Source organism: Ursus maritimus, unplaced genomic scaffold (assembly GCF_017311325.1).
Source record: "Ursus maritimus isolate PB19 unplaced genomic scaffold, ASM1731132v1 scaffold_24, whole genome shotgun sequence".
Taxonomy (NCBI): domain Eukaryota; kingdom Metazoa; phylum Chordata; class Mammalia; order Carnivora; family Ursidae; genus Ursus; species Ursus maritimus.
The window spans coordinates 43,466,341-43,480,511 of record NW_024424897.1 but is presented as its reverse complement, the minus strand read 5'-3'; the positions used below and the strand labels follow the sequence as shown (position 1 = coordinate 43,480,511).

At 44.2% G+C, this 14,171-nt stretch overlaps 1 protein-coding gene across 5 annotated transcripts in view; it reads right to left on the bottom strand.

Annotated features, from left to right (window-relative positions):
• Positions 1-14,171, bottom strand: part of VPS53 (VPS53 subunit of GARP complex) — a 142,610-nt gene that overhangs the window by 119,894 nt on the left and 8,545 nt on the right. For all 5 annotated transcript variants that reach the window (XM_040641111.1, XM_008695297.2, XM_008695300.2 and 2 more), the window contains exons 3-4: positions 12,718-12,767; positions 11,192-11,258 (exon numbers count right to left, since the gene is read on the bottom strand). In XM_040641111.1, the coding sequence (XP_040497045.1) occupies positions 11,192-11,258; positions 12,718-12,767 (117 nt within the window). The remainder of the gene's footprint in view (positions 1-11,191; positions 11,259-12,717; positions 12,768-14,171) is intronic.

Genomic DNA, 14,171 nt, shown 5'->3' with positions numbered 1-14,171 from the left:
CTTCTGTCAAAATGACTCAAACATGTCTTTGCTTATAGTGAATCAATCGAGAAAGACACATTAGTCTTATGACAGTTCATTCTTAATTCCAGAGATGTGGGTAACTACAGGGCTGACGAATGTACTGGAACCTGGGGCGCCTGGGTGGCTCAGGCGGTTAAGCGTTTGCCTTCAGCTCAGGTCATGATCTTAGGGTCCTGGGATCGAGGCCCATGTCAGGCTTCCCTGCTCAATGGGGAGTCTGGTTCTCCCTCTCCCTCTGCCCCTCCCCCTGCTTGTACTCTCTCTCCCTCTCTCTCTCTCTCTGCACCCCCCTCAAATAAATAAAACCTTTTAAAAAAAAAATGTATCGGAACCTGACCACAAGATGCTAATCCAGTCACCAGAAGTCTCCAAAGATCAGAATCTCCAAGTATTCAATGAAAAAAAAGAGTGTAGCACTTGGCCTACCATAAATGATATTACCATATGAGTAGCAGTTGGCTATCTGTCCCTACTGCGCTTAGGAGACTGAGAACAAGAAAAGTTCAGAATTATGACAAGGAGACAAAGGTGAGCAATTAGGTCTGAGATGGGGTAAAGACCCCTTAGAGTTCACCTCTTCTTCTGCGTTATAGAAGGCAGTATTTGGATCATCAAATTTACCTGTCTGTAAGTACAACTCGAGAAGAAATGTCCCCCTTCTGGTTGGAGGCCATTATGAGAGTAGCACTAATATGGGCTGCCTAACATCCACATTCTAGGTATCACATACAGCACCTGGAGATGAACACGGTATCTGCTCAGCGTTTACAATCTCACACGGAAACGAGAGTCAAAAATCCTGGCACGTGACCCAATCCTATATGAAGGACGGTAAGTTTCTTACATGCTTTAGAGCTTTAATCTAGATGGCTACAGGCACCAAACCAAAGCAGACTAAAAAAGCATTATCTCTAGTTTTGCAAAATTAATCTCCTTCTAGAGGAGACCTCAGAGTCCAAATTACAGGAAAGGAAACTTTATAGCTACATTACAGACTCGCAGGGATTTAAAAATGGAAAGGATGACAGAGCAACCACAGCCCTGAACTCCTGCTGTTCTAAATTCTGTCTTTCCATGGACGAAAAAAGGAAGAGGAAAAAGGAGGTCAAGTTCTTACATGAAGACAGAGTTTCAAATTTCCATCCATTGTTTAAACATATCTGAATGACTTATTGTGTCAAGGACCTGGAACCCAGAAAGCTTTGCCCTGTCAGCAATTTTCCTAATGTGCAACCTCAAACTAAGGTGGAATTTTCCTTCTAAAATCACTAACCACGAGCAGTCCACAGTAAGAGCAACCTGGGTAATAGCCAGAGCAGTTACAGTAGTGATGAATGGCATTTTCCTCTTTAGATGCAGAGACTCTAGTTTAAACTTGTGACTGCCTTTAACATGGAAACAAGCAGATGGCAAAAGTTGGGCTTGACCTTCTTGCTTGGCTCCTGAAGAGTGCCAATTTATATGGAGAGGGCTCAGAAGAATAATAAACTTCAGTGTTTCTTCTTGGCACACTATTTTCCCAAAACCATTTTCAGTAGTCATGCTGCACACAAGTGGGACTTGATGTGTTTCTAAGGTCAGGGAGGAAAGAGTCCAACTGCTGGACTTCCTAGCTAAAAGAAATAATCTGGGTAGTTTTCCTGGTTGGAGGGGGCAGCACCACTGTTAGCAGGTACTGAACACAGAAACTTATAGGACTCTCCAGCTAATCTGAAGACACAGGCCCTATGGATTAAGTGAAAACAAAATAGGAACGTACGCTTGTCTAGTGGAAAAATAAATCTATTAACGTTCAGAACAATGTGGGAAAAAAATGTGTCCGAAGAAATTAAATACTGAAATGATTAAAAATTACTGTATGATCCAGCAATTCGATGCCTAGGCATATACTAAGAGGAACTCAGAGGAGGGATTCAAAGAGATATCTGTCAATGTTCACCACAGCATTGTTCACAATACCCAAAAGGTGGAAATGACCGAGTGCCCACGAACAGAGGAAGAGATACACAAAATGTGGTATACACACACAGCGGAATATTATTCAGTCATAAAAAAGGAACGAAGTGTTTGAATATGAATGCAAATCCTGGATTAAATATTAAAAAAACAAAACCGAGGAGCACCTGGGTGGCTTAGTCGGTTGGGCATCTGCCTTCGGCTCAGGTCATGATCCCAGAGTCCTGGGATGGAGCCCTGTGTTGGGCTCCCTGCTTGGCGGGGAGTCTGCTTCTCCCTCTCCCTCTCCTCCTCCCCCCACTCATGCTCTCTTTTTCACTCTCTCTCACTCTCTCTAATAAATAAATAAAATCTGAAAAAAAAACACCAAAAAGCAAAAAGCAAAGCTAACTGATGAGATGGAAAAGCCGTATGATCATCAGTAGAAACTGAGAAGTCATATGATAAGTTTCTATACCTGTTTTCTGGCAAACATGCTTAGTGAACCAAGGTCACAGGTCTAACTCCTTAACAGCCACAGAATCCGGAAACAAGTGAACATCACAATTCACGTCTCTTTGCTTAGTTTGTCGGCATTATCCTCAATGCCTGGAATAGTTCCCAGCATACAGAAGGCACTCACTCAATATTTACTGAGTGAGTGAATGAACAAATATACTAATCAGAGTCACTGTTATAAAAATCAAGAACAAACTGCCTGGGCGGGGGGGGGGTGGTGCCTGGGTGGCTCAGTCATTAAGTCTCCACCTTCAGCTCAGGTCATGAACCGAGGGTCCAGGGATCAAGTCCCACATAGGGCTCCCTACTGAGTGCTCCCCCTGCTTGTGTGCTCCCCTTCTTGTGGTCACTTGCTCTCTCTTCTGTCACTTCTCTCTTCTGTCAAATACATACATAAAATCTTAAAAAAAAAAAAAAAAAAAAAAGAACGAACTGTTTGAGGTCCCTACTTACTTAACACTGAAATGTTACTCAGAAAGAGCATCTCTAAAACTTTTTATCTCAGGGTCCCTTCATACCCTTGGAAATTACTGAGGGCCCCAAAGAGATTTTGTTTTTGTGGACTGTACCTATTGATAGATACCATATTGGAAATTAATGCTGAGAAACTTAAAAACCATTAATCTATTAATCCATTTAAAAATTACAATAAGCTCATTACGTGTTAACATAAATAACATATTTTTATGAAAAATAACTCTATTGGGCACCTGGGTATCTCAGCCAGTTAAGCATCTGCCTTCAGCTCGGGTCATGATCCCAGGGTCCTGGGATTAAGCCCTGCGTCGGGCTCCCTGCTCAGCTGGGAGTCTGCTTCTCCCTCTGCGCCTTCCCCCTGCTTGTGTTCTCTCTCTCTCTCAAAATCTTTAAAAAAAAACAAAACCCAAAAACCTTTACTCCCCCCAAACAAAACAAATTTCGTGAAAACGGTGGCACTGTTTCTGTGCCTTTGCAATTATCTTCGGTGTCGACTTGGACAGAGGCCAGCTGGACTCGCATGTGTGCTTCCGTATCGGCTCGGCTGTGGTATCTTGCTGTGGTTGAAAAATATGATGAAAATTTGGCTTCACACAGATTAGTAGTTAGAAAAGAAAAAAATGTTGCAATACCTTTCTCAGGTGCTTGTTGGTAATCCTCCCTGAAACTACATCAAAACTTGAGAAGTGGTAGATTCTTAACGATTAGCTGCATATGGAATCTAAAATCTTCTTAACGAACTTACCGTACCATGCTACTTTAAAAGCCCTTGGTCAGCTGTGCTTTTGCCTAGGATGCAGAAGGCCGGAAAGAGCACTGCTCTTGTATGAACGATGAGAAAACAATAAACAACTGAAAAATCTTAACTCCTCTTGAACCCATCAGAGAGCTGAAGGCAACCAAGTATCCTGAAATCCAAGGAGGGCCAGGCTCCCCACGGAGAGATGGGGATATCCGAGGACCACCTCCTATACGGCACAGCTGTTCAAGCAGACAGGAAGGCATCAACTAAAATTTCCAACAAATTAGCAGCGGCGAGTGCAGGGCTAGTGCAGCGGGACAGAATGTCCGGGAGCCGCACACGCACAGCGCCGCACACCCCATTCTCAGGCTCCTTCCCGAGAGCTCTGCTGCGCGCTCGTGAGAACTGCAGAGTGGGAAACTGGAAAGGGCCTCCTCTCGTGGCGCAGAGCCGGGGGAGGAGAGGAGCGGGTGCTGGAGGAAATGTGCGAAGCCCTGAGAACCGCTGCGCAAAGCCATCTCTCGGAAGCCATTTTTAAACCCCTGGGTGAGGGGCAACCCCGGCAAACAGATGACGCAGGTCTTAGGGACAGGACAGGAGAACAGAACCTTTGGGCGCCTCTGTTGGAACAGGTATTCCAGATCACGGGGAAGCTGTGCTGCAATTTCCATTCCGACAGCAGCACCTGAGGGGCAGCAGGGAGGCTTGCAGAGCAAACCAACCCAGAGCTGGTCTGAAGCAAGGCAAGTAGGAACGGAAAGGAGTGGAGCTGCTGGAAAAGCCCCAGGACCGTGACCGCTGCCTGGACGCACAGCACTAGGATATTCCAGCGGGCGACATCGGAACCCACGGCAGCGGATCGGCCGTGCGACGGGCACACTGAGCCCCACCGCCTTCAACTACACACGACTATCTTCTTATCACAGAGGAAGAACCTGAGGCTCGGAGAAGCTACGTAACTTGTCTGAAGTCACACTCAGTGGCACGGCCAAAACTTAAATTCAGAAGTTTTTTCACTTGACCCAGGCTGCCATCCAATGTTACATCAGTGACAACATCCCATCACCCCAGCCCTTAGAGAATTCAAATGAAATGCTCAGTCCTTCACTGTGCACAGAGGAGAGAGAAGACAGCTGTGTGAAATCCTTACGGGCTGTCTTAAGATCAGAGATTTTTAGAAGACAAGTGGCGAGGGGTTCCAATTCACAGCGGCCAAGTCACTCTGCCAAAACGTGCTGTGAAGGCTCCCGTGCAGTAAACAGGATGCAGCACGGTGCTAAGACTGGCCCGGTCACTACAAGTCCTCGTCCGGACCAGTCAGTAGTGCTCTGCAGGCAGGCCAAACCGAACACTCACTCAGAATCAACTTGTCAAATAAAGGCAAACCGACCTTGACCTCTACACCAGATGTCAGAAATCCTGGTTGGGGAGCCTCCATCAAAACCAAGGACCCCACTCCCCTACGAAAGGCTGCAAGCAAGGCACAGAGCCCTAAGAACCGTCACAACCCGACTCCAGCACTGCCCCACTGGGTGGTCCTAGTGCTGCCTGCACTCCCAGGTCATTCTAAGGTCTTAGCAATTTCCGACGGTTAGTGTCTTCTGCAGATGTTTTGAAAAATATAATTTAAAAAAAAAAAAACGTAAAAGAAACAAAAAATGCCTAACCATTCTCAGTCACTAATGGAAAAATTTGAGCGTATGCTTTAAAAGCTCAATTGCTTTAGATTTAGTATGTTTCAGCAAGAGGAAGCGAGTGACATGCCCCCTCTCCTTCCTTTTCAAACTATTTATAGTCCCTTTAATAGTAATGCCGTTTATTTTCTTCCATCAATGGGCTTCATTTTCCTCCCAAAGAGAGGATGAGAGAGAATAAATTTGAAGTGATAGAGGGGAAAAATTCCAACCACCCTGCTAGAGAGCTGACAAATACAAATTCATAACCCAAATAATGAATGAAGACCAATGTTAGGCTGTGAACCCTCACCATTTACCTAGTTCAGGGTCTTGGGGAGCACAGTTATTTTCATACTTTTTTTTTTTTTTTTTTTTTTTTTGAGAGAGGGAGAGTGAGCTGGATGAGGGGTGAGGGACAGAAGGAGAAGCAGGCTCTCCACCGAGTGGGGAGCCAGACATGGGGCTCAATCCCAGGACTCCGGGATCACGACCTGAGCCGAAGGCAGACGCTTAACTGACTGAGCCACCCAGGCGCCCCAGTAATTTTCATTCTAACGCCTGAATTAGATGATAGGCTAATTTTGAGGATGGAAAGCAAAGAACACTTTCTCTGTGGAAGGCAACATGCTTTACTGATTTAGTTAATAAATCCTTATGATATCGCCAAGAAAAGAGAAGGCAAGTAAGATTAGTGTCCCCTCTTCTGAGGAAAATGGAGACATAGAAAATTTAAGAAACATGGCCCTGGACAGATACCAAGGACAGGAAGAAATACTTTGTTTTCTGGGCCTGGCACTTTGTACCAAAATGAGGATAAGGAAGAGAAGAGTAAGTCTCTCATAGCATGCCACGTGGCTCTGAACCCACCCTGTTCAACCTTTCCATCTACAACGTGAATGAAGACAAGGCAGGCCTGGCAAGTCAGCTAATGATAAACAGGGAGGTCATCAAGATTCCAAAAGGCCTCGACTAGCTGGGACAATCAAGCTCAATTAGCAAGATGAAACTGGGGGGGGGGTGCCGAACATAAAGTCCAGCACTTGCTCTCAAAAGAATCTCTTAAACAAACAGAGGAGGGAAAAGTTGAAAAACAGTTCATATGAAAAAAGACCTGGGGCAGATGTTGCGAACTGTTGGCACAGATGTGTTTTGTTTGGCCTTAGCAGTATTTGTGAAAGACACTAAGCCAACAACTAAAAATTTGGAGAATCACATAAAAATCCGGATTTCCGGCTTCTCTTGAAAGACTGATAGATCTGGCATCTCCAGGTCTGCAGTCAGACCTGAGCACAGCTGGTTTGAACTGGGCTCGAAGAGACAGGGCATTCACTCGCCCACGGGATGCATGTGGGTGCACACCGGCCTGCCGAAGCCATTTCGGTCACTTTCTTAGCTCTGTGGGCATCTGTTCGCAGCTCTTGAGCTGGGGGTTTCGGAGAATTGCCAACTCGACTGTCGGCAGAAGCCAACAGCATGACAGAGCTGCCAAAAATTTCAGCCAGTCCGAGCTAATGGAAGAATGGTGTCTAAACCAGGGGCCCTTAACTTCTGAAGAGTCACGGACTCCTTAGAGGATTTAGAAAATCCAATGAGTACTAAGAAATAAATCTATTCATACAAAAAAGAATAATTAACTTCAGGAATTATAATCATTAACTTCAGTCCCCCTGAGCCCCTAGTTCCCACATTAACAGCCCCAGTGCAGAACAAGGAGACAGGCTGTCCCACTGTGTGTCCACACAGTATGTCTACTCCTGGCCAGGAACCACATTTTAAGAACGATGCTGATAAACTACAAGGCAACCGGGATGATAAAGGGTCTGGAAATCAGATCATAAAGCTGAAGAAACTAAGAATGGTTAGCCTAGAAAAAGGAACACGCAGAAAGAAACATAATATCCATTTAAAATTTTAGAAACTATAATAAGGAAAAGGGATTGGGCTTACACCCATCCAGCTGGCAGAACTAAGAGCAATGAGAAGTTACAATGAGGTCCATTTTACTATTTCAGCTCAGTCTAAGAGAGAAGTTTCTTACAATTAAAGCTGTTCGAAACTAGAATAGACTGAGACTGTCCTGTAGAACAAACAGTGAGCTGCCCATCACCATGAGTACCCAAGCAGAAGCAGGCCAATGAAACGTCAGCGACATCATAGAAAGGATTCCTAGGGGCGCCCGGGTGGCACAGTGGTTGAGCGTCTGCCTTCGGCTCAGGGCGTGATCCCGGCGTTCTGGGATCGAGCCCCACATCGGGCTCCTCCACTATGAGCCTGCTTCTTCCTCTCCCACTCCCCCTGCTTGTGTTCCCTCTCTCGCTGGCTGTTCCTATCTCTGTCAAATAAATAAATAAAATCTTTACCAAAAAAAAAAAAAAAGGATTCCTGAACCGGGTGTGAGACTGTACTGTGGATACTTGAAGCTTCTTACGGTCACATTTTAGTGAGCTGAGGTGGAGAGGCAATTAACAATTTCTTCCCCTCCCAAACCTTAGTCTTGCTCTGATGCAACAGTAACATGGCAGCCAGGCTCCACAGAGACAGAAGCCCAGTGGCTGATCCTTTTGGTGTTTCTCAGTGAGCACACTGGGAATCGGTCAAGTTTTGGCCGCTCTTGAAATTTCGTACGGCAACCTTTTCTTTTTCCAACCCACTCCTCTTCTCAGCTCTTTCTACCCACGGTCAAGCTGTCTGTTTTCACTCTCAGGAAGCTGCGTAAGGTTCGTAGCATATCGGATCATGTATTAGTTAAACTGACTCATCTTATCCACAAAGTCTGAAACATGTGGGCATTTAATTAAAGCTTTTGCCTGATGATTTCAGCAGAAGAAAATGGGGAGAATGCTGTGCTGTATTAACTTTGTACGAGCATCAGAGCCTGGTTAGGGGAGGTCACAGACTAAACCAGTTCAAGTCTGCCACGTAGGAGGTGGTCCACAATCCGAGGCTCTCCAAAATGTGGAACAGAGTGCTAACCCGGCAGCTGGTATTTCCGAAATTTCAAAAAAGCAAAGAAAGTGCCTTACTGTGTCTTCGATTTCTAAATCACTGCCTCCTCAGAAGTAATTTTTTAGTGAGAAGCACTGCTTTTCAAAAATTTTTGCTAAAACTATCTTTTAAGACACCATGAATGGGAAGTAAACATTTCCCCATTATTTACAGATTCGAAAGCACAACAGTTCTGGCTGAACACAATCAAGATGAAATTTCCTTCGGTCCGTAATATTGCCCTCCTCCCGAGTGTTCCTCAGAAGCTTAGGAAACAAGTTCTCGAGGCGGACTTTTCCTCTATTCCAGGGAAGAGGGGAATCTGGGGCCTCTTGACCTACAAAACTCAGTATTCTGGAACGTCCATAACTCTCCCAGGTCTTTGCCAGTCAAGTAAGAGTCAGCCAGGGCTGGACAGCAAGCCTTTTATCCCTAGGAGTTGACAAGGATGGGACCCAAAAGCTCCCTGGAAAAAAAAAGTCTCTCCCTCACCTTGCGTTACAAACTGCTGGAAAAGACAGATGGAGGGGATGACAGGAAAAGCAATTATTTCTTCTGGGCTTCCTTTCTGTCTGGATTCTAAGGAGACGAACACAAAATTCCACCACAGATTGAAATGCTATCTAAACATTCTTGAAAATGTGGTCTTGCTCTCTGAAATAGGCCCTGCCCTGCTGCCCCAACCTGTAACCTATTAACACGGGAAGGCGGGCAAGGCCGGCATTCCCGCAGGCTGGCTAACTTGGGGCCCGACTCTCCCCTACTGCGAGTTTGGGACCACGGGTTAAGACACAAACAACTAACGTGAAGATACAGATCTACACAGCGTGACCCAACAAGAAGTCCTGATGAATCATTCACACTACTTGCCCGTGCTTGGAATTTGAAATACCCGAGACTCTCGCTTTTCGTGAGCCGCTCTAAACGCAGGCTGAATCACACTAAACAGTTGTGTTATTATTTCAAAGGGTAGTCGTTCAGGACTAGTCACACACCAATCAAGCTCTCAACTGCTTCACGGGGACACACACTGATCAGAATGATGTCTTATGGTAAAGGACTTTGTTCACTTAAAATAAACAAACAGTCTCACGCAGACCAAATATTCAATACCGTTGAATAAAACGTTACTGCGCGTGGACTACGTGTTGAGAGAAATACAAAGATGAGGAAGAGTCCGTTTTGCCTCACGGAACTTATAAACTAGTCAAAGAGACAAGATGTGTTCACTAGAAAGTCAAAGGAGACCACGGAAGTCAAATGGAAAGTCTGGGCACAGGCCTGAGAGTGTGTGGGCAGAAAGGACACACACCAAGCTGAGGGACAGCAAGATGAATCTGCACATTTGAACAATGAGAAGTGTGGACCATGTGAGTTCCAAGTCCTTTCTACGTCTAAAATTCTGACTCCTTTTGTACGTGCAGGTGAGCTAAACAGAAAATTTCATGGAGGAAGTCATATTTGAGCTGGGCCTTAGGTAAGATTTTGAGATGAAGTTACTAGAAGAAAAAGAGGAGAGAGAAAACTTCTGGCAAAAAGAAGCACACGGGTTCAGAAAGCACAGGGCGTGCGTGTAGAGCACTGAGTCTTCTGTATGGATGGAGCTCGGCAGGATGCAAAATTGGAAAGGCAGATTGAGGCCTTGAATGCCAAGCAAAGGAACTTGGATTTCGGTAGACAGAGGCCACGGAGGTTTCTGAAGAGGCAGATGACATGGCCAGCCATACAGAAGGAAAGCTAAAGAAAGGGTGGGAGGAGGCGGGAGTGTTTGCAGGCTACCTCGTTACCCTTTATTACTACCTCCCAGGGCCTCATGTACGCAGGCCTCACCTGTGACATGATGCTTCATGGGAGAAACCTAAATGACAAAAACAAAGCAATAAGGACTAAGAACCATGCAGGGACCAGGAAACTGGGTCAGCTATAGGAAACTAATATACCTGTACAGAAATACTTACGATGACAACAAGGAAGACAGTAGATACTTACAAACAGGCCAATGGAAGATGACTATTAGGAGGAAAAGAAAGTCATAAAATGCAGGACCAACAGAGGCATGGATAAAAGTAAAAATGTAGAAGAAAAAGAAAGAGACTCTGTAAGCTACTAGCTGAGGAAGCAGGAATATGAGAGATCAGGACATTTACTCGTAGGATGTCTTCTCCCTTCCCCCTCAAACTTGGGGAGCACCATGCGTATTTTAAGAATTGAGTTGCACTACAAAATGTCGAAGAAGACAAGCAGCAGAACCGAGGCTACGACAGAGGCACACGCCGGCGTGAGTCAGTACTGAAAAGGGAAGAGCAGACGCGGCGCGCTCAGCACCTCTGTTGACAGCAATTTTTGAAACATGATGCCTCACAGAATAGAATCCAAATAAAAAGGAAAATGGTTAAGAGATAACACCTGCCCCCTCGGTCACTGACCAATCCCTCTACCCCATACACTCCTTACCCCCTCGTTCCCTTCCAACAGCCCTCCTTAGCTAGATGCCAAAAGAACTATAAAACTTTGAAATGAATATATGTCTGACACGGAGGAGAAAGACCAGGAAACTTCGCTTTTCTCACTTGGGCTTGCATGGCCTTAGCCTGGGTGAGCTGTGCTACCACACGCTCCTGGTGCACGGACACTGAGTGAGAGCTCACTGCTGGTCCAGGCAGCCTTCCTCTGATGTTAGTGGGACATGCCAGGCACATTTCCTGCCGCGTGTGGGACACATCAGTTAGAAAGTGCTCTCTCCAAGCCGGTGGATCAACACTTCGGTCGCCTGGTTGTTGGGTCATGAGGAAATCAGGAGAGTATGATTAATATGGAGGAATAAGTTACTTACTTGCCTCCCATCCTGCCCCACATTTGTTTGACCTCTTACAACAGTTCGAATATTGTCATCCAGTCTCCTAGTGAAAAAGTTAAAGTATAAGAATCATTAAAACAACCTCCATTCCAGGGTGACCAAAAGAAAAAAAGGTCATTAACTTACCCATCAACCTCTGCTGGTTGCACCTACTTGTCCAGAAAACCAAACAGATTTGGATGATATAAGGAAGACTGAGGCCTTGGACCCTAGCTAAGGCAGCAACAGTAGTGTAAGAAGCCAAAGCCAGCACAGACTGATGAGCAGTCCTTGTTTTTTAAAAAGGCTATTCTTAATATTCAGAGCTGCCCAAATGGGCCAATGTAACGTTTAGTATTTTTCAATGGAGAAAACCAGGAATGATGACGTGGCTACAATTTTACGGCAACAAGTCGGAGAATTCAAATTACCCCACACAAAATCCTCAGTAACTTCCTCAGAAACCTTAAAGGGCTCAGGAGCCAGAGTGCTACATGAGATCAGTGCTTCACCTTCTGGGCCCTGACTGTGCAAGTTGTGTAGAACGTGAGTCTGTGACCTCCAGTTCCAACAGCGACCATTTAGTGGCACCTCAACCAGGGAAATTTAGATCAGTCGATTTCATTTTTCATGTACAGAATCTTTTAATGGTATGTTGGGAGAAAGCTGAAAATAACCGGTTTGCGGGGATTTCTGGATCATTAGGGAATTCCCATTTTCTGTGCAAACCCTGGACAACTTAGCAGTCTCTACTAGAACTGTCAGAGCTGAAGTCCACCAAAACAATGAGAGGCGCCCAACTAAACAAGACATCCACCGCAGAGGTCTTCACTGAAAGACCCAAAGCTTGTAAGGCAAAAAGAAATCATCTCCTGGATTCAAAATGAAGGCTTTTCCTTATCAAAAATCAAACAACTATATTTGCAATAATGACATCGACCATTAGCATATTAATTACAATGAACAGACACTGACCATCTGCCGTATATCAAAACTGGAAATCCAGACGTGGATAAGCCAGAACCAGGCTACCGGGCAGGAAGGATGCTTAATGTCTAACTCTGACAAGCACATCCTAGATTAATCACAACATTTAATTTTGGGCCACCACAAATGCCAACCAGCAGATCTCACCATCCTGCCAGCTGGTATGTGGCCAAGGGATATATGTAGATGCCCGTCCTTGTATCTAAGCCTCGGGAGTACAGAAAAAGGTAAATCTGCTAAGGAAATAAAACCATTAAAAATATAGTAGAAATGCTTTTGCCCCCTTTTATGACCAACAATTTTGAATAGCCTGTTAAAGCTTCCTTTCCTTTTTATAAATAATTGAAGACTGGCCAAAGAATCAAAGTCTTTGCCACGAGGTTCAAATGGAAATCCAGATAGAAGAATTATTTTTTAAAAAATTGTCATAAACAGCAAAATTGAGATTTCAGTGTTTTGACAGGTGTGATCCAGAACATGATTAAATTAACAGCATACTTTTCACTGATTATTAATAATCACACGGTGTTACTTACCTTATTTTCAGTCTAATTTTGTTCACGACTTCATCTATGTTTGCCAGAGACTACGATAAAGAAGGAAAGTGACAGCTATTAATTCACTTTCTAGAATTCCTCTTTTATACGGAAATAATGAGCTATCAAGGCTATTTATGACATCTCAAAAAACTTAATCATAGTGTGATACAATTCTATTTTTAAAAAAAAGTATAGGGGCACCTGGGTGGCTCAGTCGGTTAAGCATCCGACTCTTGATTTTGGTTCAGGTCATGATCTCAGGGTCATGAGATCCAGCCCCATGCCGGGATCTGCACTCAGGATGGAGCTGGCTTGAGATTCTCTCTCTCTCTCCCCCTCTGCCCCTCCCCCTGCTCTCTAAATAAACAAACAAACAAATAAACAAATATAATCTTTTTTAAAAAGTATAGCAGTTGTTGGAAACTACTGCAAATTCCAGCTTGGTATCTATTTTTTCTAAATAAAGTTTTATTGGAACACAGTCATGGCCACTCATTTACATATTATCTACAGCTGCCTTCGAGCTACAAATGTAGATTTGAATTGTTGCAATAGAGACAGAATGTTCCACAATGCCTAAAATATTTACTATCCAGCCCTTTATAGAAAGTTCTCCAAACCCCTAGTATATAGGATTGTGACAAATTCAGGAGATCATGACTTGAGCCAAAACCAAGAGTTGGACACCTAACCAACTGAGCCATCCAGGTGAACCCCCCCTTTTAAGATTTTATTTACTTATTTGAGAGAGAGAGAGAGAGAGAGAGCAAGCAAGCAAGCGAGTGTGAGAGCACAGGAGCGAGGGTGGGGAGAGGGAGAGGGAATCTCAAGGAGACTTCCAGCTGAGCACAGAGCCCCCTGCAGGGCTTCATCTCAGGACCCCGAGATCATGACCTGAGCCAAAATTAAGAGTAAGATGCTCAACAGACTGAGCCACCCAGACACCCCTAGTGTCTTCTTTCTTGATCTGAATGGTGGTTACATGGCTGTAATCATTTTGTGAAAATTCATCAAATTGTACACGTAAGATTTGGGTGTGTGTCTACATTATATTATATTTCAATAAATAAATAAATCTATTTTTTCTGAGTTTGTAGATCCATTAGAAAAAATGTCTGGAAGGATAAACGTTGGTAGCTGTGCAATGTGTGCTAGTAGCTGTAAATTATGAGATCAGTAGCAGTAGTCGTAATCTAAGAAAAGGAGTTTATTTTTTTCTTCTTTTTGCCTATAAGTATTTACTAATTGCTCTACACTGGCTATACATTGCTGCTATAATTATAATAACATTATTTCTATTTTTAAGACTGACAATAAAAACAGATTATTTCCAACCTTAGCCAGCAGAAAATACAAGGAAATGGTGCCCTCTGGTGGAATAGAGATAGTACAACTTTATAACACCATTTTAACTCAAGTTGTCAAAATATAATTTTATAACTCCTCTTTCC